General features: G+C 34.0%; 3 protein-coding genes across 13 annotated transcripts in view; 2 read left to right on the top strand and 1 right to left on the bottom strand.

The window, feature by feature from the left end:
- Positions 1-25949, bottom strand: part of LOC117691427 (acetyl-CoA carboxylase-like) — a 135658-nt gene that overhangs the window by 59207 nt on the left and 50502 nt on the right. For 2 of the 11 annotated variants that reach the window (XM_066071095.1, XM_066071094.1), the window contains exons 4-9: positions 6269-6349; positions 5662-5773; positions 5091-5248; positions 4089-4226; positions 3714-3834; positions 3341-3438 (exon numbers count right to left, since the gene is read on the bottom strand). The gene's annotated coding sequence lies outside the window, so the exon portion shown is untranslated. Of the gene's footprint in view, positions 1-3340; positions 3439-3713; positions 3835-4088; positions 4227-5090; positions 5249-5661; positions 5774-6268; positions 6524-6928; positions 7122-7228; positions 7314-8547; positions 8703-25949 lie in introns of those variants that run through there. The other 9 variants (XM_066071087.1, XM_066071086.1, XM_066071092.1 and 6 more) reach the window with 9 other exon arrangements.
- LOC117691445 (transient receptor potential cation channel subfamily V member 1-like) overlaps positions 21693-25949 on the top strand; it is a 65933-nt gene continuing 61676 nt past the window's right edge. The window contains exon 1 of the mRNA XM_066071322.1: positions 21693-22355. The gene's annotated coding sequence lies outside the window, so the exon portion shown is untranslated. The remainder of the gene's footprint in view (positions 22356-25949) is intronic.
- On the top strand, positions 23977-24462 carry LOC136271883 (cylicin-1-like). The gene has a single exon (XM_066072460.1). It carries the CDS (start codon positions 23977-23979, stop codon positions 24460-24462), a length of 486 nt encoding a protein of 161 aa, XP_065928532.1.

Raw genomic sequence — 25949 nt, 5'->3', positions numbered from 1 at the left:
AATTTTTTTTTATGATAATCATATGTTCATATGTTAATCAATACAATGATATAAAATTAAATATTGCATCATGTCATATTTATAATATATATCATATAATACAATAAAATACCGTAATAAACAATAATGAGATATGATATTGTAACGTATGATATGACATTGTATTGTGTTATACCTTATTGTATTTGATCACATAATACAATATCATAAAATATAATACAATATAGTAATATATTACAATATCATATTACATAATACATCATAACACTGAAACATGATATTATATTGTATAATATAGTATGATATTGTATTGAATGACACTGAAACATATTTGATACATTATATGATATTATATCATATAATACAATATAATTTGATTCCAACACTGTATCTTATCAAATGATACAATATTATGTGATAAAGTAAAATATTATAAAATACATTATTATATTATACATATTGTATCATATGACACAATAATATATATTACAATATCATATAATACAATTTCATGTGATATGAAAATATATCATATAAACCAATATCATATCATATAATATCGTATGATACAATATTATACAAATATTGACTGAGGTTAAGGGCAACATTGATTATATTAGCCCGCGAGGGACGAAATATTGCCCGACGCGAAGCGGAGGGCAATATTTTCGTCCCAAGGGGGCTAATATAATCAATGTTGCCCGAAAACACAGTCAACATTTGTTTTGTTATATGAAGAAACAAACCAAAATTTAAGAAATTAATTGAAAACAGATCGCCGTAATTTTCTCAGCTCAACAAAGAATTCACGAATTCAATTTTGTGCAAAGTTCATTTCCAAAATATCCTCAGCATCAAACAGTCACTTGTGATATTCCGCCGACCGTAAGAATTATCAGACACGTGTTCTACCTGATTTTACTTCACAGTAATTCGCAAATCCTTATATCCGTTATGATAACAAACCGTCGCATTGCGCGTTCGTTGTTTACTTGCCTTGACTGACTGTCTATTATGACGTCATCTTGTTTTGGAGTCGCGAAGAATTATTTACGTCACCGTTTACGAACTAACAAATCAGAGGCGATTATTTGAAATAGAGGGAATGTTCTCTAGATATTATTCCTAGCCGGTCAATATCTAAAAAAATATTGACCGGTCAATATTTTTCAGACGAGCTGATATTACAATTATTGACTATTCGTCTATATAGAGTTATATAGTGAGAATATACTACTGAATATAACAATATATAATATTACAATATCATATAATACAATTTCATGTGATATAATTCTATATTACTGAAACCAATATCATATTATACAATATTGTATGATACCATATTATAGAATATACAATATTGTATCATAGGATACAATATAATATTTTGCAAAATCTTATGTAATTGTATCATGTGATAAAATAATATATTAAAAATACAATATAATATTGTACAATATTGTATCATAATATACAATACTATACATAACAATATCATGATACAATATCATATCATAAAATATCAAAAAAATTGATACAATATCATATCGTATCGTATAACTTTTTATAATATAACATATGATATCATATTGTATCATATCAAACAATATTGTTTCATATCATACAATACTATATCATAGGAATCATGTTATATCATTTATCAACAAACACATCTATCTATCGAGCTGGTTTGAGTGAGGTAGGAGATTCCTTTAGCATCCTTGATAATGGAGATCAGGCTCTGCATCTGAAGCAACCTCTGCATTTAATTTATAATAAAGTTAAATCAACTATGCAAACTATCATCTATAAAACATGTGACCTGTTCCAAAAAACTAAACCTCATCCAGCATCCGAAACCTATGGCTCAGATTCAGCATTCAAGCCCATCAGGTGCATTGGTATCATAAGACGCATCATCCATGCAAGTTTGGTGAAGTTTGGACCAGTAATAACTAAGATATCATCATCAGAGGGCACTAGCAATTAAAACCTTAACTTCCTCCAGCATCTGCAACCTATGGCTCAGATTCAGCATCCATGCGTGTCAGGTGCATCAGTATCATAAGACACACCATCCATTCAAGTTTGGTGAAGTTAGGACCTGTAATAACTAAGATTTATTTTTTAGCATCCTTGATAATGGAGATCAAGCTCTGCATCTGCAGCTACCTCTGCGATTCATTCATATTACAGTTAAATCAACTATGCAAGTTTGAAATAGTACTATCATCTATTAAACATGTGACCTGTTCCTAAAAACTTAACTTTATCCAGCATCCGAAACCAGACTCAGCATTCAAGCCTGTCAGGTGCATCAGTATCATAAGACACACCATCCATGGAAGTCTGGTGAAGTAAGGACAAGTAATAACTAAGATATCATCATCAGAGGGCACCTGTTTCAAAAACTTTATTTAACCAGCTCTTAAAACCTTAACCTCCTCCAGCATCCGAAACCTATTGCTCAGGTTCAGCATTCAAGCTTGTCAGGTGCATCAGTATCATAAGACGCACCATCCATACAAATTTGGAGAAGTTAGGACCAGTAGTATCTAAGATATAATCATTAGAGGGCACCTGCAACAAAAACTTTAACCAGCTCTAAAAACCTTAACCTCTTCCAGCATCCGAAACCTATTGCTCAGATTCAGCATTCAAGCTTGTCAGGTGCATCAGTATCATAAGACACATCATCCATACAAGTTTGGTGAAGTTAGGACCAGTAGTAACTTAGATATTGCTATCAATGGGCACCCGCAACAAAAACTTTAACCTGCTCCAAAAACCTTAACCTCCTCCAGCATCCGAAACATATAGCTCAGATTCAGCACTCAAGCCTGTCTGGTGCATCAGTATCCTAAGGCACACCATCCATGCAAGTTTGGTGAAGTACGGACCAGCAGTAACTAAGATATTGCTATCAAAGGGCACCTGCAACAAAAACATTAACCTGGTCCAACAACCTTAACCTCCTCCAGCATCTGAAATTTAGGACCCAGATTCAGCATCCAAGTCTTTCAAGTCCATACGTAGGTCCAGATGCATCATCCATTCAAGTTTGGTGAAGATAGGACAAGTAATAGCTTAGATACAGGACCTGCAACAAAAACTTTAACCAGGTCCGGACGCCGACGCCGGCGCCGACGCCGACGCCACCGCCGACGCCGAGGGTATAGCATAAGCTCTCCTTGACTTCGTCTCGGTGAGCTAAAAACCAAGCATACAGATCATTTACTTTCAAGTTCATTCAGTGAATTTTATGGGATATAGGGTCATCCTACTTCTTGATCAAGCATGCAAGAACTTTGACCCAGGAAGTAATTATCTTACTGACCAGGTTGATGGTGACAATCTCGTTGTAAGCTATAGACGATTCGCCGGCAATCATTCCGGACTCTCTCAGATTTTCCACCCCAAGACCTTCCTCCCGACCTAACAACAAGGAATATCACTGTGCCATACATGAATGGTTACCCATAGTGCTTTTAAATGATACACCTTTAATAAATAATTGATTGAGAAGATCTCGTATGTTATAGAACTACATGTATTAACAACAAAAGGTGCATTAAACAATTGCTTAATTTGTTTATAATAATCAGTTATGCATACAAAATATACATATCAAATTTTATTAATAAACCATAAAATGTCTTGGTGTCCATATTTCATGTAGAATGCTGCTAAATGCATCTATTAGAACTTACCAATTATGTCGATGATCTTGTATCGTGGCTCTCCTTCGACTTCAATTAATTCCGCGTGGACGGAATTCATGGCACTAACTTTCTTAAAGTCTACTGGGGTAAGGTAAAGATATTTGAAACCCTGCAATATCATAATAAATAAGCACAACACATCCATAATGCAAAATTAAATTAATGAAGCATTTCAAATGTTTTAAAGGACATTGTGTTTAAACAATGCATTTTTATAACTAAACATAAAGTTAAATACACTGACATGTACATGTATATCAAAGAAAGTTAAGGCTCTAAATTTTGAAAATAATCAAATACATGTACATACTAAATTTAAGATAACATTAAACCAAGCTTATCTTGAGCCACTGATGCCCTCACCTTCTCTATGTCGCTGGGGTCATTCTAGGCAACTTTAAACAAGTGTTTGATTTCCTCAGCCAGCCCGATCCGAGCCCCACTATTAGCAGACACGAAGATTCGAGGTAGTCCCTCCCTTCTGGCTTTCTCTGAGGCTTTCTGACTCCAAAAAAAAATTAATGACAATTTTTCAAAACTTATTGTTTTCTACACAATGGTAGCCACACTTAATAGGCCAAGTATCAAATCTAACCACTACTTGAATTTCCCTATGAAATTTTTTGACGACTTTCAATTTAATTGTCATTTACCTTTCAATTTCAAAATCCAGTTGTGAGTTTCTTAATATATTAATGAGATGAAAATAATTGACAGTCTCAGAACAACATAATTTAACCTAAATCTTCACACTCTATGACCCGATCATAGCCTTGAAGTTGTAATATTTTGAGACAAAACTTTTTCCCGAACTTTTTCGGGCCTCTCGTGCGTTACCATTGAGTCAATAACATTCGGAACCCAGGAAAAGTTATCGTTCTTAGCATTGGTGTCGCTGTGTAACTTACTACTTGGAATGTTTCAAAATATCGTGGTCGCGAGTGACAAATGTTTATTAATTGAATAGATTACGGTTCAGAGTGCAAATTTATATCAGTTTTCAGATAGAAGGATATGTGTGGAAGTGAGAAAAATAGATGACACCAAAGGTATAGCGATTTTTTATATAGTAATCGTTTTAATTTCCCAGGTGGTACCTCAATGTAAACAAACGGGAGTTGCTTTTTATATATAGGGAAAACGAGTGTGGATATAAAATGCCAAAGAGTCGTAACATTTCTGTTATTTTTCACCTGGAGACATATATAAGGGGTTGTTAACGATAACTAATAAAAGAAATTAAAAAAAAAATTCTGAAAACAAATAGAAAAGGGGGGGGGGGGGGGGGGGTAGTGCACAGTCCAGTCCACAAGCACCTGTGCTTAAAATGTATATTTTTACTTTTGTTTTGCTTGCATTCTGTACCTGAGTGAACATTCCTGGGAAATCGTAGACATATGTGGTTCCACTTGACTAAGCCTGGAAGCGCTTCAGTTAGAGGTGGTCCTTGGTGGGATAAGGCATGCTAATCTGAGCAGACCGTGAAGGGCTCCCTGCTTTGTACCATAAGCTTGGAACATCACCTGTTTTGTATAAGACATAATGGAGAATGTCTCAGAGTAGAATAAACACACAATATTTGCCAATAGAGAATTTCAGTCCATTATCTACATTGGATTCCATAGGAATAACACTAGTATCCATTTTAATTGACCCATGGACGTGAGACTTTTACCAAAAAAGAAAAGAGATTAGATTCATATCATTTCATAAAATCTTGTCCACAAGAAAAGTCACATCCTTGATACATGTAGTAGTTATTTACCAACAGTGCCAGTACACAAAGATAAGAAATATTTTCCCAGAAAACCAAAAACAAAGAAATGCTAGTTTCCCTGGCAAACAACAATTTCATTAAAACTTATTGATTAAAAAAAAGTAAAAACATTCATGATCAGGTGCAACACAGAAGCTCCTTCTGTAAAAGGTTACCAACCTGTCCGGTGTTTTGATCTGTGACCTCTTTATACATGCTCATGTCTAAGTAATATCCACTCTCATTGGTCAGAAACAGACGAATTGGAATGCTTGTATCACTGGAGGTAAACCTGAATAGAAAACTTTATAATAAGCTTAATATAGTATGCAATTCATTAGGTCTTCTTAGACAAAAAATAAGATAAAAAAGTCTCTGAAATAATGAAACTTCTTCAATATCAATGACAGGCTGTACGTACCTTACATTTATTTAAAAGAAATGTAAATGCATGTCTATACAATACTTATAAATATAAAATCTGCAGATATGCAAATTTTTTCAACAATCCCTCTACTCAAGTGTAGTTAACTAATGGTGTACTAGTCATATACAGTAACCCAACTTTTATTCCCTGGTGAGAAATTTTCGCAAGATTCCAAAGAGCATTGCTGTCATGAATATTTCTCACTGTGAACAAGTCCTTACAGTTAAGGTTTAATATAAACATGGATGTAGATAAAGCTTGGTCGCGAAAATTAGTTGCCGCGGATCTGTTTATTCCTGGTTAATCGAAAAGTAAAGTTGTCGCAAATAAAGCTGGTCATCAGTATGAAATAAAACTTACCAGTGGATGTGAGAAGGCCACTTTCAGGGCCTCCAGGAGAGTTCTCTCAGCCTCATTTTAAAAGTACTCAAACAACGCTTCCTACACAGCAACAAACAGGAAAAGTAGTGTAGAATTCACATCAACAAGAAAGAACCACGTCTGACTCAACCATTAGTCCAATGTTGAGAATGTTACCTTGGTGACCAGATCCGGTTATCGGACGATGACCCAGTCAAAGAATCTGTAATCCATCATTTCCTGCCCAGCAGCGACCTGTTATTAAAAGTACGACCATTTCTTTTGTTAGTTTTGTACTGGTACACATCCTGAAGCATCCTACTGTGGAATCATTTTTTATCCTGGGGGGGTGGGGGGGGGGGGGGTCAATGTTTATTAGTAGCCAAAACTTTTCTGGTTCAAGGGAACGTAATTTTGTTGGTAGCATAATTATCGGGACAATTTTAATTATTAAAAACCATATGAATGTATTTAAGTTCATGAGGATGTGAATTCATGGGCAAGGGTAACCCACGAAAGCTACTTACATTGGTACCCCACGAAAAATGATAATCCCAGAGTATTACATGTAAAAAGCATGCAACTTCAGCATTGACGGAATTAACTCATATACCCCCTCCCCCCCAAAAAAAAACCCCTCCAAAACAGATGAATACTTGCATGTTCATTGTATGAAGAAATACCTGACCATGAAGAAAGGATCCTCTGCCAGTCCAGATGACCCGATCTTGTAGGTGATGTCACTGGACATCTAAATAATGTCACAGTGATGTCATAACCTTCAGGACATTATGGTTTTGTCAAAGTCATCTTCCAGGCTACCATTCCAATTTGTTGTGTACCGGTATTCTTTCTGTGAGTTAAAAGTGTGAATTTAAAGGTAGCACCCAGGCATTATATGAGAAAAATTATAGTATTACTGGTGTATACAATACAGTCAATGTCCATAATCTGTTATACTCTGTCCCAGGTTTTTGCTTCCACCACTTTTTGCTTGATATTTCAATAATAGTAAATACCTTTGTGCTCAAACTACGTTCATCATCTAAAATGAAAAATGTCCAGATTACCTGTTTTGAAACGCCCCCTCTACCGCTTCAGGTTTCAATACACATCCCAAAATTGAAAGTCTACGGAGATTTTGCATTGCATCAGCCATTGATAAGCCCGGATGATAACGTTATAAAATTGTGCGAGGTATCCCGAGTATTTCCGAATGGAGAAAAGATGTAAACATTTCTTATTATGAATCTCCGTAAGAAAATTGTTTTTGTTCCTGTGAAATTTTATGAGTGAAAAGGGATAATTGTCCAACAAAGATATCTTGGATATACTCCCTTTCATCGATTTCTATTGTATTTCTTTCACAGGTATGTGTATTTTTATTAAAAATCATCAAAAATTGATGGAAGCAATAACTTGGGACAGACTATACTGGCGTGCTACCTGTTTCCGTCGAGTACCATTTCTCGCCAGTACATTGTGACGTCATTTTATCAACACATAAAATTATAGACAAAAAATGATGTCACAATGTACTGGCGAGAAATGGTACTCGGCGAGAACTGGTCGCACACCAGTAGAAAGAATAATCTTACTATGACCAGGCCTTTCTCATGTCATCCCATATCGTTAAACTGGTTCCGTAGAACATTTGTCAATATAACCATGATAACGGTAATGAATTATTTGTTTTAATGATAATCTGTACTGTATACATAATGGGCGCGCTTGATTTTACCAAAAGGTGTACACCCTGTACACTTTTGTAAATCAAGTGCAAAGGTGTAGCATTTAGGTGTATACTTTTTTACACCGAGTCAGGGGCATTTGTTGTTGGGTGTAGCACTGAAACCAATATGGCGGACGAATGTTTAATGATGGAAACTTGGAAAATGATTTTAAGTAATGTAACGGATTAGAAGTCGCATAAAAGTTGTCGTTTGTATGAAAGCCATTAAATTTAAAATGTGTGTTTATTTTATTGCATTTATATCACAAAAAAACTTATTAAATTATAGCAGAATAGCAGATTCCTTGTTAAAACTGCACCCTTTTCCATCGTATTCATTCTTAACTTCCCTACACCATGTACACTACACCACTGAAGTGGACTTGATATACAATACAAAAAATGTAGGTGTACACCAAGTTAAGCTTAATCAAGCGCGCCCAATATACCGAGAAATGGCGCTCTATGCAATATAACCGTTATCCATCAAAACGATACTGAAAAGGGAATATATTACGGGAAAGTACACATCATCATTAGTACATACCGTCGTACAAATATCCATTATAATCATGTCGTCGTTAATTATAGCGATTTCAATCAAATGAGTTCCCATGCGACGATTAGAGATAGTTCTACTTTCAACTTCAACTTAATTCCGGTGCGTTCGTTTTAGTCAACTCATTCTTCAGTTTGGTGAATCAAGTTGAAAACTCCTATGAAGTGTTAAGCCAAGAGTTTAGACAACTTTCATTTTAAACAATTAATTATAATTATATGATTTTGTTGTTGTAGAGTTTAAATAATGCACCGCTAAGTCTGTGTGTTTGTTTTTAGGGTGGGTTTTTTTTTTTTTTTTTTTTTTTTTTTTTGGGGGAATGGCATAAACAATCTTGTTAATTTTGCTGATATCACACAATGACTGTGAATTTTGATATCAAGTTTCACTTTAGATCGGAGTTTTATGAAAGTTCTGTGACCGCGTAGATTTTATGGTGCTAGGGAAATCTTCTGGATCTGCATCGGTCGTGTGCAGTACGAACCGGGTGAGGGAATGTTGGCGTAAAGGGTATAAGGTATCAGGTTGTGGCGCGTTGTAGGCCGTAGGGTAAAAACAAAGGGTAGGTTTGCCGTATTCCCGAAGGTCCACCAGTATACAGTTCCAGAGAATTAAACAGGCAATTGATGCAGAATTCCACATGTATTGGACGAGACTCAACGATGGCAACATTATAACAATTTAACAGACAGACATGTTACAAACAATTCCGATATGGCCAGTAGTGGCCTCCGGACTCAAGACTCTGAGAGAGTCGGACGTGGCCGGGGCTGGCCGCCGTATTCCAGACTGCCGATTGACAATTGTACACAACTATTTATAAGAATCTGAACAATGAGTATAAATTGACAGGTGATGACATAAGTAAGCTAAGTGGAAGGTTCACAGATATAAAATAATTAAATAAACTCAACGAGTATCTGAGGTCCAAGAAATGAAAAACTGCATGATAATTACACAATGTTGTTTTAAGAGATTAACAGTCCTTGAGACATGGCACTCTGTCTCTTTGAAATCAGATAGAGTCCGAAAAGTGTCAATCACTAAATAAATAAGTAACTTTGTAAGAAATAAACCATGATAAAACATTACAAAACAGATGTTCAATTTTAAAAGTAATGTCCAAAATAAAGTTATAATTGAACAGTGAATTTTGCATGGTGATAGTTCACTGCAAAATCTCCGCATGTATTCAGATTGTCAAAGTTTTCATCATTTTTCCCGTCTGTCTTACCGCTAAGTCTCTGTATGTGAAGACAGGGCTTACTCCAACATGTATAATTGAAATTACATGAATTGTCTCCGACATCATCAGGATTATTTTTGCCTTAGGTTTCAACCAATCGATAAACAGGGGTGTCAATTTCAGTCCTGTCATTTTCTTGTCAGTTTCAGCCGTTGTAGATTTCGACCAATCGATAAATGGAGCGTGTAGATTTCAGTCTGGCTGTTTCTATAGAACTATGAATTAACTATAATTTTTTGGAAAAAATAAATAATATGTTTTACGGTGCGATCGTTGGGGCGAGCGCAGCATGTGATCAAATAATGAATTATGATAAATCAATGAAAATAAAAGTATCAAAGTAACGTAAATGAATTTGAATGCAAAATAAATATAAACATGCCTATTTTTTCAAGTAAATTTTCATTATTCATAATTTATAAGATTGTTTATTTATTAAATAGAATTTATCTCAGATACAATGTTGTTGAATAATAAAGATTTTAACAGAATGTTTATTGCAGTATATTTCCTCTTTCCTTGCAGCAGACATTTTTCTTAAACTTACATATAAAAAAATTGACTTATCATAGGAGCCCCCCCCCCCCCCCCCCCCCCTGTATAAAAAAAACAATTTAATTTACGTATAAAAAAATTTGCTGATTCATATAAGAAAAACGGTTTTTGACCCCCCCCCCCCCCCCCCCCCCCCCCCCCCCCCCCCCCCCCCCCCCCCCCCCCCCCCCCCCCCCCCCCCCCCCGGGAGGATGTAATAAATGTGAAAATAAAGATACCATTGAGCATGCAGTTAAAGAGCTAAATGCATACTACATACTCACCAATTTCTCACCCGGATTAGAATTTCCCTGATTTTGAGAATTTCTTTTTCATTTTGCTTGTAAATGATTTTTGAATCATGCTGCGCGCCCCCTTTTAAAACAGTTCCTGAAATTAATTACTGTAAATATATAGTGAATAAAATAATTGTGAGCATTTATCCAAATGAGAGCAACTTACAACTGTTTCCTATTAAAAAAAAAAGATGTCCCCATTCGTTAGCTTTGCAAGATTTTGAGAAGATTTTGGTATTTATATTTCAGCAGATATACATAACTACTTAGAGTAATTTCCCCTTATTGTGACGTCAAAGTTCACGTCGGTCAACATTCTCTCACCACAGGGCGTATTACGCTGTGCTTCAACACAGCACTCGGAACTACTCGGATGTCTCGCGCACTCGACATTAACGTTTGTATGGAGCGTAGCGGAATCAGCCGAGGATTGCCGATTGTCAACACAGTGAGGCTTGCGGGAACGCGCCGTCTGGTGAGAGATTGGTCGGTCAAGTGTCGTCTGTCTCTTTGAAATCCCTGGAAAAAAAACTAAGTGAAATATACTGGGGGTTTTTTTTTTACCTAAAAAGCATGATATTATTGAAATTACACAATTTATCTGTTTCTCAAAAGTTTTAATTTGATTCGCGAGAAGGAATCAAGTCTAGTGAGACGTCCGACATTGATAAATTGCATTGTGGGTCGAAATTTACTGACGCCGAAAAATTCTGTGGGATCAATGTGCAAGAAATCAATTGTGACGTCACTCGAAGGAACAACACTCTGTTTGTCTTATGTAATGGAATTATTTTATTTGCAATGCATGATGTACTATTACTTATTAGCGTTTGTTACTGACTGTTTAAAGAAATTTGTGGGGTCGGTAAAGTCCATAGAAGGGCGAGGCTTCGCCTCGCCTTCTATGGACTTTACCGACCCACAAATTTCTTTAAACAGTGGCTTCGCCTCGCCTTCTATGGACTTTACCGACCCCACAAATTTCTTTAAACAGTCAGTAACAAACCTAATAGCGAGCGCAGCTCGCCGGCGCGCAGCGCCGGCGCGAAGCGAGCTCTACCGGCAAGGCGTGTGTGAATAGAAAATTCGGACTAGTTGCACATTCATTCAACGGATTTTTTTGGCGTCAGTAAATCGGACCAGTAATGCATCGTTTTAATCGTCCCAGTAGTTCCCTGTAATCATGGCAATTTTTATCACTTCACACTCTCACGAGAATCAGCAAGACAAATTTAGACAGTAAAAACAATAACGATGTAAGCGACATACAGTCAATGTTACCTCTAAAGTTCACCTCAGTACACTTTCAATCAAAAATAATCGTGTGACGTCACAAACGTTTACACATTGATCCGATATATTTTTTCGGAGTCAGTAAATTTTGACCCACAATTCATAGTACCAATGGTTTCCAACCTCACGTTCCAACATCACGTTCTCCCGAGAATCAAAGTAAAACCTTTGAAAAGCTTATAAGATGTGTAATTTTAAGAACATCATGCTTTTTAAGTAAATAAAACAGTATACTTCGCATACTTTTATTTCTCAGGGGAGTTTTAAGAGTAAGACGACACTTAACCAACGTCAGCTTTGACGTCACAATAAGCACTGATAAGGGGAAATTACTCTAAATGAAGTTATTGTAAATCTGCTGAAATGACCAAAATCCTCTCAAAATCTTGCAAAGGCTAAGATAAAGAACAGCTGACGAATAAGGACATTTCTTCAGATACAGGAAACAGTTGTAAATTGCACTAATTTGGATGAATGCTCACAAATATTTTATTCACTATAATTACGGTAATTTCCTGAAACGTAACGTTATACGTAGCAGCGCCTTTTTCTAAAGGGGGTGGGTGGGTGGATGGCAGCCTCATCCAAAAAATCTTTGCAAGCAAAAAGAAAAATAAATCATGAAAATTCTAATCCTTCAGCTCTTTAGCAGTTCAATGGTTTCTTTATTTTCACTTCCATTTATTACATGCGGGGGGGGGTGGGGGGGGGGGGGGACAACACTATGTTCTTTTAACATGATAAGCAAATATTTTTTAAGCGTAAATTAAAAATAAAATTAAACATTAATTATTTTTTTAAGTGGAGGGGCAAATCCATGGTAAGTCGATTTTCTATGTATAAATTGACAAAATGAAAAAAAATTTAGCATGGGGGGAGCCCTATGATGAGTCAAGTTTTATATGTAAGTTTAAGAAAAAATGTCTACTGCAAAAAAAAAGGGGGGAAATCAATCAATCAATCATAATCACAATCACTTTAAAAGAGGAGATGCAGTGCAATGAATATTTATATATTAAAATCCTTTATTATTTAACAACATTGTATCTGAGATTAAACTATTGTTCTACATATAAATAAATAAATTATAACAAATCTTATAAACTATGAATAATGAAAATTTACTGAAAAATAGGTATGTTTTATTTTTTGGCATTCAAATTTCACGTTGTTAATTTTATTTTATTAAATTTATTATAATTCATTGTTTGATCACATGCTGTGCTCGCCCCAACGGTCGCACCGTAAAACATATTAAGTGTTTTGTTTTGTCGAGTACCTAAAGTTTGATATGTAAACAAACGTTTGTGTAGAAAATCAGTTCAAATAACGTTACGTCCGCCATGTTGCCCTATAAATTTTAACGCTTGCCTTTTAAAGAAATTTGTAAGGCAGCCACGTGACGCGTTTCATCCAATGACGTCACGACATTCTAGTCCGAGGCAAAACAAAGTCTTTTATATTGTTCTCGTGAGAGTGTGAAATGGGAAACCATATTTACAGGGAATTACTGGGACGATTAAAACAAGGCATTACAGGTCCGATTTACTGACGCAAAAAAAATCCGTTGAATGAATGTGCAACTATTCTTTATAGTCCGAATTTTCTATTCACACACGCCTTGCCGGTAGAGCTCGCTATAAAAGATGTAAATATTTCATTATAAAGGTTTACTCTAACATGTAACTTATTGAAATTTCATGTATTTCATTCTTTATGTTTAAACTTAAGTTAGTTATCCTTACTCTGCAAACTTTTGAAGCAAAGCAACGTTCATTTTAGGTTCAGTATGAGAAGGAGGAAAATTTTAATAGCGAGCGCAGCGAGCTCTAAGAACCAGTGTGCGCGGGAAAAAGAACGAGCTAAACCTACAGTTCATCAAACAAAATTTTTTGTCTACGTCCCATAATGCTCTCTAATGTTTTCACCCGTGGTGCTATGCCAAAAATGGCCGACTTTTAACTCGTGATTTACGGTGACTTAAAGTTTGAATACACGTTTTGAGTACTGCATATGCTTTGGCGAGACTCAAAAAAATTGTTACAAGCTTCCATACCTCCGTATTGAGTCGAGAAACGTAAACAAAGACGAACAAAGTCATGGATGACGTCACAGTGCACTCGCGCTATATTTCCCGCGATAAATTTAGAGGTGGATCAAACATCTGTAATGAGTGTACTGCCTATTTCAGTATAGACTGCGATACCTGCCTCATTGACATATGATTTGTTTTTATTTTTTTGATATAGAGATTTTATGTATATATACTAGCAAGAGTTATACTTTACTGTCATATCGATCCATTTTTAAGCTAATTGTGCATGCTTGTACAGTAGGCAGGAATGTAGATATTGCATATAGTCAGACCATTAAATTTAAAAGTGGGAAATTACACACCTACAAACAGGTACCGGTCCCCCCCTCTCTCTCTCTCTCTCTCTCTCTCTCTCTCTCTCTCTCTCTCTCTCTCTCTCTCTCTCTCTCTCTCTCTCTGGGTAGGGGGTTACGCTGTATGTAATTAGTACCTTTGGCATACTTATTGTAGAGCAATATTCTCTCAAAAATTCTTTGACGTTCGTTGATACCTAAATAAAACTGTAAGTTGACAATGATGCAAGTTATGTGTAATTCTTGCTGCGCTCGCCAGAACGGTAGCACCGTAAAACATATTAATGCATATTTCACAGCGATATGTAGAAACTTCATACGATATGACGTCATAGTTAACTTTGACGTCACGATCTACATTCCTTTCGATCATTCTTAGGAAATGTATCGTAACGTAATAACGTAATAAGTCATATTCATTGTGCATAATATAAAACCGCTTCATTTTAATTCTGCATACTTTTGAAGCATAGCAACGTTTATTTCAGGTTCAGTATGAGAAGGAGGAAAATTTTAATAATGCATACATGGTTACAGGTAATGTGTGATGTCTGATTAGCAATTTATATGTTTTGCGAAAAGCAAGTAATGTGGAAATCATTTTGTTTACTGCAATGTGCATAAAATCTGAATTAAAAAAAAGATAGCTGTCTCTGTGTTGTAGAGATGACCCCCCGGGCCATGGGACCCCTAGACGAGTTCGTTATATTCAAGTTGTGCTTAGTACTTATTAATTCACAAGGTGCATTATTAAGTAAATGATATATATTTTTATGGCTGTGCTTTGATTGTTTACGTAATATTTCAATGTCAGTTGATAAGTTATTCTGTATATTGAGTATACATGTAGGTACTGCATTCAGCAAACATTATGCTTATTAAGTAATATTACATAAGATGTGTAGTCTATTTTGATCTTTTAAATATCTGTTTCATTTAAAAGTAATATCAATTAAACAATAAAAAAATGCTTTGAAATTCAATCGTTGGTGATTCATGCAGGATAGGAAAGTAGCGACATTGCAGAAAAATACATAAACCGCGTTATTTGAGAGAAAAGTGTGTGTGTGTGGGGGGGGGGGGGGTGAGGGAGGGGGTAGTGCACGGTCCAGTCCACAAGCACTGACGATTTCCAGACAAACAATATTGCGTTAGACCATTATTTTTTTTTTCTCGTTACCCGATTTCATGCGATTTCTTTATGCATTTCATATCAAGCCTTGCACGATGACACATCAAAAGACAAACAGTGTGCACATACGTAGAGACTCACTGCAAAAGGGCATTTGTATATCACGGGATTTAGACATTCACAATACCTGACGGAATGTATCTTTATCAGTGATATCTATGGCACGCCAAATTCACAAAAAGGAGCTAAACATAGTTTCACAGCATTGTTTATACTGTTCTCTCGGATCTGTTCTGTCAACCAATGAAGCATGGCCTTCCACATGTTGGTCTAAAGCGACCCGAGTCAAAAAAGATGTTCAGAATAAATGTAGATTTAAAAGGCATAGATAACTTAACAACTAGTTTATCGTACATGTAGCTTGAAATCTGACAAGTGGACTTAAGCTTAAAAGACATCTAAAAAAATGCCACCTCTTTTTTTCCCCCATTTTTTTTATAGATGTATATTTACATTCTACTGTGTTTTTCCATTAAATTCTGTGATCTTCAAATGCCTCTAAATGCAACAAGTAGTCAAAGGTCAAATTGACGAATTTTATTATGACGTCACAAACGTTGACCGCTGTAAACTGCAACGTCACAAGCGAAAATCAAAGTTCACGCTGGTGGCTGTTACTGTGGCTCTTCCATTAATATTAACTTACCCTTAGGATAAGATAGGAATTTTAAGGTATGAATCACATTTGCAGACGAGGCAAGAAGTTAAAAAATGTAAATATAAGCATTAAATCATGATTTTTTGAATTATACACTCTCATAACTGCAGCGGTGTGTGCATACAAATTTTCATAACGCGCTAACGCGCGTTACTCAATTTGCATGCACACACCGCTGCAGTTATGAGAGTGTATACTTCAAAAAATCATGATTCAATGCTATAATATTTACATGTTGGACACAATAAGAGCATATTACTAATAATATTTTAGGATTATCTTTAATCGACAGTATCCATATCTTCCATAAAAACAGCGGTGCAACATGAAGTGAAGCTCCCATTCCCCACTTTGTGGGTAGAGTGTCATTAGGATCTACAAACTGTCTAACCACCTGCCCGGATATAACAAAGCGTTTTTATAACGTTTTAAAAACGTAAACTTATTGAAATGTTGCCAAAAACGTTATTACAGCGTAAATCTGTGGGGTTTTATAACGTCATACTAACATTTTCTAAAATATTTTTTAAGAGATGTTCACAATATGTTTAAAAGAAACATTCTGCAAACATTGTTTGTTATCATTTAGTAAACTTTTTTTAGAATTATTTTTATATCCTAAAAAACTGTGTTTACTTTAAAATCATTTGAGTATACAATACAACAGTTTCCATATCATGTTGAAGACACATACATGTATATTAAACATTTCATATTCAACAAAACATTGTCTAATACTTTTCAGGTGAGCAAGTAGCGTAGTGGACAATGCACTCGCTTTTCACCGCTGCGACCAGAGTTCGATCCCCGTGATCGACAGTGGTTGTATGTGATAGGGTAAGGCGGTCGCCCACTTGGACACGTGGGTTCTCTCCGGGTACTTCGGCATCTTCCCACTCCAATGACCCCCTCGCGCTAACATCCGTGCCAACGAGAGATATTAATATAAGTTGTAGAACTTGTTTATCAATCGTTGTAAAATAAATAAAGTTCAGTTTTAATACTTTTCAAATGTATTATCAGAAAACTATTCTTCACAAAAGGAATTAGTGTATAAACCCACCTTACTAGCATAATCCAGTCATATCATATTCAGTTCATAGTCAGTTCATAGCATCCCAATGGTCACAGTATCACAGTTTTCAAGCGTCAAAATACTTTGAGGAGAATAAAAGATACTTGATAAAAACTGATAATTTTATATTGAATACTAATTCCACATAGACCAATTTATTGATACGGGTGAGGGGAATGCATGGAGCGTAGAATATGGAGATGTAATCATTCCCATGGTTTTGCAATACTACGTACACTCCAAATCATTTAAACATCAAATAAAAATATGATGTAAACTAAATAGAATGTTTCATCCTCCTACGGACCCGGTTTAAAGATAGTATTCGTCACATATACTTGCTGCACAGTAAATAAAAAAAAAAAAAAAATACCGCTTTATTTGCCATAAATTTTCATATAATTTATCTGATGCTCTTTTAAAACGTGGTTTTTTTTTTAATTTAAAAGAACAAGTGCACTTAAGCTATAGAGAATGGGCCCTTTTTTAGTGCCGTTTATATGTAGAAAATATCAACAAATTGCTTTTTTCTCGTAATAGTTAAACACTCATGGATACTTCTGATTTATATGCACGCTTAATTTTACCAAAATTAGCATACAATGTAAAAAATTGAGGATTTTTAAATGCCTATAAATAATCTAAATCCGGAAAAATCGAACCGAACCTACTTGAATTGTGTCTATTTAAAAAGGGAGGAGACATTGAAATCAACATTGCTCTGTTGGTGGATCGATTGGCGCGTTTGCTGAATTATACTTTATGTATTATTTTACGTCTGAAAAAAAATCGAATGAAGCTTTGAAGTTGCATATTTCCATAGTGACAAACAAACATTCCTGACCATACAAAGATGATGGAAAGCAATCTAAAACGTGTCAATGTTTTACAGTGAGCACATTTGACAAACGTTTACCTGGATAGAAACCACGTGATTGTTTGAAATAATTTATTCCATGCGTGAGTTCAAACTTGGGTCACGCAGGTAATAGCTTTCGCTTGCTATAGGAAAAACCTTGCAATTTTCATACGTTTTTCATTTTTTAGGTACCAGCCTAACCGAGTACAAACTTTTTACTTTCACAGGAGTTTTTTAAATATATAATGCGTATTTTGTCTTTTCCACACGGTCATACTCGGTTAGGCTGACAGTAAACAAAGGCTTTTAAATGATTGCCTGTCCTCGATTTACTATACAAAATCAAGAATGTCTGCTGACCCCTACGATGTTTTAAAGCTTCGTGCTTTTTATAAAGAATATTTTCAGCGCTAAAACTTGTTATTTCTTATGGAATAGATATCAATAGATAATGTTAGGGGAAAAAGTATGCTTAATTTGATTCTTTATTTTTTCACTTTTTACCGGGGCCCATAAGTGCACTCGTCCTTTATATTGGATTTGTGAATTGATATTTTGTCATTTTGTTGAGTATGCATCATTTCATTTTTTCACGAATTCTCTATCTTTTAATCTACACTTAGTAGATTTAAAATCAGTCTATTGTGTTTATTCATTCATTCATTTAACATGCTCTCAGAAAAACAGAAGATGTTAGCAGACATAACCGTTGGTAAATTGTACAATGCAGTATATGAGTGATGTTACATGTATCTGATTTTAATGACCAACTTGCCAGAATTCTTTTAAATACCGTATAACCGTCTTTGTTGCAGAACAGAAATTTGACGTATTTGGGCCTACAAGGTATACCATTATTATTTGCGAATATTGTTTTGATGAACCATTTTTTCTTCATTAAATAATCTTTAATAGCTAATCAGCAATAATCCTAAGTTACCATTACAATAGGGTAAAATTTGATGTCCGATCCTGGCTTCGCACACATCAATATTTTCAACAGAAATAACTCAATAGTACCTAATATATGCATGAAAAAAGTATACCTATTAACAATCAATTCTAATTTTATTATTAGTAAAGAAACCAATAACCAAACAGTAATCTGCACCTGAGGCGAGAATGGATCACATAAATCAATTTTAAGAAGAACTTAGACTTTCGGTATGACGTAATTATAATTATCTATATATTTTCTCTATATTTTGCGTTAAACCAAGTCAAAAATGACGCTGATATCGAGTGAAATATACACAGATTGTGTAGTCTAAACTTAAAATTCAGAAAAATCTTGTTGATTTCAAAGAGCCATAGCTGAGTGGCCAGCAATTAAATGCACAGGCCTACGTAACAAAAATGTTTGACACAACTACCCAAAGTCCAAGCTCTTGTTAAAATAGATCTGTCTCTTTTAAATACAAGCAAACGCCCCGATCGCTGGGGTTAACTACACACACTTAAACAGGAAAAAGTGTTATGGTGTTTAAACAATTGAAGTTCTAAATTATATTGATATTTAGTTTTTATTCTTTAACATTATTTTTTATTGATTGTGGGTAAATGTACATTTGTATCTGTAATACTGTGTGCAAGTACCAGTTCTCCGTCTTTTAATATTCACATATTTTAAATTGCATTAAAGAAAATACTTAAAAACTACATGGTTTTTTTAAACAAAATTAACTTAGAAGTACTTTAATTTCGTGATTTTAATTCTTGTAAGGTTTTAAAAATCGACAAAATAAATAAAACATATTCAGAACCAGCAATACAGTAGCTCTTTCGACTAAAGCTCATAAAGCAACTATATGAGCTTTAAATCTTTCGCGTTTTAATTGCGTACCGTGTGAATCAACGTAATAAGCACTAGGATTTATATACTATCTGCCTTTGTTGAGAACAGATATAGAATTCTTTAGCAGTATTCAGTAAATAGTGACCCTTTTTAATTGCACATATTTCAGTGTCGAAATGTTGACGACAAGATAATTGATAAAAAGTTCTTGTTTCAAATGTATTCAATGAAATGTTCTAATTAGACAAGGCTATACATATATTTGTTGATGGTCGTGTAAACCAAATATTTATTAGAGTAAATTAGCTTAGATCTTTTTTAACAACTTCCTTGCCAAAGGTCACCAAAGACTAAGATCCAAACCAGGTCATCTTAATGTTAGCCAGTTCCATGTTAGTCTCTTGTTACACATGTAAGTCCATGTTATATGAGCTAGGTTGAATAAGGTTTACTATTTATTCTAATGATATCGTAAACCAAATTTCTTTTCATATAAAAATACGGGACCCTGCCAGTTAAATACATATGGCATCCACGTTATGGGGAGAGAATTCCATACTAGGCTAGACAATAACTTTATTTCTTTTTGTAAAGGATTTATAAATCTAAGCTTTTGAAAATTGTAAAAAAAAATTAAATTGTGCATGTGCACGAGAAAACTATGTGTGTACTTTGTAAAAAAAATTGGTGATTCAACAATGAACATAGTTTTCAACATGTACCTAACGGGTTTTTATTTCTGGCGGCTGGTAACTGAGAAACACAATACATTTTATCTTACGAACAGAATGCCTTAATATATATATATGTTTATAACATAAAAGCACAGTCTTTTTTTTTAAATACTCGCTACACAAAACATCATTTGAGTTTAAATAATAGAACAGGGCAGCTAATTGTTGATCTTCAGATAAATGTGCTGAACAAAAACGGTGCGTATTCAACAAAATATCTTATGTATCTTTTTATGGGAACAAGTCTGAAGGAGTTAAGGATATAATCAATACCCATTGACTCCCGTCATGGTTTAAATTGTAATCATTGTTTTACCAAACGCTTTGGTGAGCTCTCAGATAAGAGTATATAAAATGCTGACTTTTTATCCCGTTTTTTCTAAAGCTTTAAACGAATGAAGAAGTTGTATAAATCGATGTAAGTACATGTATGTGTTTAATTCGCAAACCTGGATTTTTTATTGGAACAATTATTAATCTTTTGAGGTAGTGTATAGGACAATTGCTGCAAAATTTGTATCACTTTTCTTTTTCTTTTTTGCTGTCAGTTACACTAGATAATTCTTAAGATGAATAGAGAGCTCATAAAAACAGATAATTATATTTTGTACAAATATGTTTATGTAGCTTTGTTTTCCCTATTCAAGCGATGCTTTAGCTTTTACCATAATTATTTATAGACGGAAATCTACCTGAAAACGCACTAAATAGGCCTACGATGGCAATTAAAAAGACTATAAATATTTTGCAATGCAAACGCCAAAAAAGTTCGCGAATTGTAGTTGTGTGATAATTGTTTCAAAAATTTCAAATGGAAAAACCAGATGTAAGATTTTTTATAATATCCGTTACAAATATGTTCTACATTATTCACCTTGGTATATGTTGGAAATGAATTATTCATGTAGCATTTTGATGGAAATTTTTCCATTTTATAATTTTTGACAAGAATGTGTTTACCTTTGTTCTCTTAAAATTGTTTGAAAATAACGAGCCCTGTCAACATATTATATTGCTATCTATCAATTGAATTATTTGATTTTTGTACTACAGAAAGGTAAGTGATTGAATATGAGTTATTTTTTAAAATATAATTTAACAAATCTAGAAAATATTTCTTTGAAACCTTAGCTGCCTTAACGTACCCAAAAACAGTAGGAAACCTTTTTCTTTGTTTTTGACAGTAGTGTTTAAAAACAAAGAATTGATATTAATAGTGATAATTACTTAAAGGTACGAGGAGCAGTGACGCATATCTATGAACCTAAATTAAGAAAATCCATTTACTCAGCCATTTTTTTATATGGTTGTTGCCAAATTTATCCATTTGTGAAATAGAAACACATAAACGAGTAAGACACTAATAATTTGGCAGTGGCTTTTTTCATTGCCAAAGTCAACGGTACTCAATACAATATGTTTTGTTCAAATATGGTATCTAGATGACGAAAAATTAACAAAGAAAACAGTCTTCAAAGTTGGAAAAAAATTCAATTAGTTTATACTTTTTATTTATCGCTTTGATTAAATTAGTTCTACATTTTGCGTTTTCAACATTTTCAGACAATAATGGGTCATAGATTACACCATTTCTAATTTATGTGTAAATAACAGTAGACCCAGTACAACCATCTGGCATTGTGTATGAAATCAAATTATGCTTTTTATTTTTAGATCATTTCATCAATTTGGTTTAAAAATCTTCTGCATAAAACAGGCATTAGAGGTAAAACTTACATGTGGCAAACATAACATATAGTATATAATACAATTTCTCTGTGGCGTGTTTTAAACATATATATGAACATAATTTTAACGGAAACCGTTTCATATTAAAAAATAACATTTGGTTTGATGCTCTTTTTTCATATAAAAGTAAGAATAGTTACGTTAATGATACTAGACAAAGCGTTACCTTTACTGAAGTATTTATTACAGACATATATGCCTTAGTAACAGCAAGACAGAGAAACGAGAATGGAGGCAACGGAGGCTGATTGTAAACAAAAACTCTCATAGCTAACATACAAAACCAGCTGCCAAAATGATTTAATTACGGATTGTATTAATTGTTTACCTAATGGTCGTAAAAGGATAATATAGGTACGTTTATATTTGATGTCGTTACGAAGGATTTGTGTTTACATGATAATAACTGTCATGAACGAGTTACTCATTAGACTTTCGAATATATATTTTAATAGAATTTGATAATTTATTGCCAATTTTCATTAGTGGTATGTCAGTACTTTTACGTGTCGGATGCTTAAGGTAGAAATGTTTTTTTTTCAAAAAGAACCTTTCTTAAGTTAAACTGATCCGTGTTTATCTTATTATGAAGTGTAATAAACCGCTAAATATATCTGCAAGGTTATTCAAAGTAGATAAACAATTCTATATGCTCAAGTAGTTTTAAAAAAGCAAAAAAACAAACAAATGACCACGAACAGAAAATAACAATATTAGAGAGTCTCTTTGACTCAAAATGTTCTCATAAAGAAGCATTTCAGATCCTTAATCATCAGCTAGTACAATTCATCTTGCATAGGAAATGGCTGGCTTACAGAGCAATTCTTCTAGTTTGGATGCTAGCACATTTCATATTTATACTTTTATTTACTATATCGACGGTGGAAAAAACCAGGCTATTTTTTTGTTCAAAAAACACTTCATCACATTGTGAAGTAGGCGAGTCATCAAAGGCATTGGTTTCGATAAATTTTGCGGTTGGAATAACATACTTTATATTCGCTGTTTTGTGCATATTGAGGTTAGTTAGACGATGTACAGCTGAGAAAGGATTTAATATTGAATTAATGTGGCATAATCTTGACTATATTATTTGTTTGCTGTTCATTGCAATCGGAGTACTCATGGAATCCATTCTTATATATCTTGAAATACATTGGGACTATCATTTAGTTCTGGCACTGATAGGTGGTTGGTATTTCTTGCTTTATTTTACTCCTTTTAACAAAAGTCTCGTTTCTTTTACATACATGATTAAATCCGGATTTTTTGAAGATTTTCTTCCCTTTGCGTTAGTTTTTCTTTTTCTATTGACTTCATTTACAGCAATTATGGATATGCTTTACCGTGGCACGGGTGTGGAAGAGTTTAATACATTCGGAACTCGTTTCTTACAATGTTTAACCTTGGAGTAGGTCTGAATGATATCAGTATATTAAACAAGTCTAGAATTCCGTGGCTTGCATATACATTGTTTGTTATGTATGTAATTCTTTCTTTCATTCATTTATTCAATGCTTTAGTTGCAGTTATGTCCCAAACATTTTCTGGTGTACACCAAGATAGTAAACGCTTATCAGAAATATAACAAACTAAGAATGATAGAATTGTTCGAAGATATATTTTTAGTTAAAAGAGGAACAGAAAAACTTCTTTTTCTGAATTGGGCAAAACACTGGATACAAGAAGATAAGCGGGAAGGAGAAGAAAACAGTATCACAAATAACGACAATGAAAAGACGAAAAACGATGACGATAAGGAAGACAGTAAAAAGACAAAAGAACACATTTCTAAACGAGGCAATAAAATAACTCAAAAATCTAGCGGAGAAGAAGACGAAAGAAATGATAACGATAGTAACGATTCAAACGAACAATACAATGGGCGATTCTATTCTATATTGCAGTTGTTAGATGACCTAGATGACTATAGAGATGACATTGATGAGAAAAAGAGAATTAGTCGAATAAGAAAGAAGGAAAATACAGCTGGTTTAAAGAAGTACAACAAAACCAATCCCGAGGGGGACGTAACATTTATTCAGCTTCAGAGCAAATCATCCCAGTATCCTGAAAGCCATTAACTGTATTAGTAAACGTCTTATCTACTGTAAATTACATGTAATTATAAACCATTCTGTTTGCTGGACATTTGTTTTAAAATTATGCATGGAAGTCAACGCAGTTGATTTATTGATAAATACATTCATTTTTAAAACTATTTTAATTTTTCTTATGTGAAATGCTTGAAAATGTTTTGAATAAAAAGCTTACAAGAAATTGGCTTACATTTGTTGACTCGTTGAATTCTTGTTAAACGGGTTTTTAACTATTCAGTCGGAATAGAAAAATATTAAAAAGAATACATGTGACAATCCAAAACACCAACATATGTTGTAGTGTTACACGATTACAAGTTCAAGTACATAAAGTTGCTTGCAGTAGCTCATAAGCCAAGTTTCAAATAAGTTTCATTGGCCGTTCAGTAATTTCTATTTTAAATCCGTTTTGTCACATAGCAACGATAGAAATGGGTTATATCTCTTGGTTTGAACATATGTTGCTGTTTATAACAAATTGATGATTAAGAAACAATCTATAACAATTAAAATGTTCATCTTGAAAATGATTAATAGTTTTTGGGTTTTTTCATAGTGCCTTTTTATCCATAGGGAATTTCATAATATTTTTGTAGACTATATATTCTAGACACGTCTCCAAAGAAGTGAAATTAAAAAATAACCAAAAATATGTCAAAAATATAGATGCGTTTAAACTAGTTCACATCAATCAACTTTAAAACAAATACTTATTTTTATATCATATTTTCTAATAAATCGCTTTACTATTTTCAATTTAATTCAATTTTCAACTACTCGGCTAAAATATATAATATCGCTTGGATTGTAATCAAACTTTCAAACTCAAGCTAACGGCTGTCTTTGTACAGTCACTATTGTCTGAATACTGAAAAATAAATTTATTTTAATTTGATAACGTTAAATCTTTATCTTAAATTACAAAAGGTAACAGGAAGCGCATAAAATGACCATTGTTTACCGATCCACCAAACACCGATTCTTTGATTAGCGTGGAGGAGCACACCTTGTGTACGATGATTGTCTGTTTGTTTACCGCGTGATATGTATTTTTGTTCATTTTGAATTTGTTTCACGTTTGAGGAGTGGGAAATAGTAGTATTTTACGATTTCAGTTAAATTAGACTTCTCTACAGTACATGTCATTTACGTGAATACATACTTAGTAATAACTCGATAGCTATCACATTGATAGCAGTATAGATTGGTTCCGTAGGTAATGTTACATCAACAAAGAAGCGATCAAGGATATATGTAACTGTTTAACGCTGGCTTATGAATATATTTACATCCACCATGTATGATTTCCTTTATTTCTTACTTAAAATGATTATATTTACATCTACCAAGTATCGTTTCCTCTATTTCTTATATATAGAAACTCACAGTTAATTCGTAGCTCTATAGAAAGAGGCAGACTTAAATTTACACACCCCGTTTATCGATTGGTCGAAATCTACAACGGCTGAAAC

The sequence above is a fragment of the Magallana gigas genome, chromosome 9 (genome assembly GCF_963853765.1).
Source record: "Magallana gigas chromosome 9, xbMagGiga1.1, whole genome shotgun sequence".
Taxonomy (NCBI): Eukaryota; Metazoa; Mollusca; class Bivalvia; order Ostreida; family Ostreidae; genus Magallana; species Magallana gigas.
Note: the sequence above shows the minus strand (reverse complement) of the source record. Positions and strands in the feature narration are given on the sequence as shown.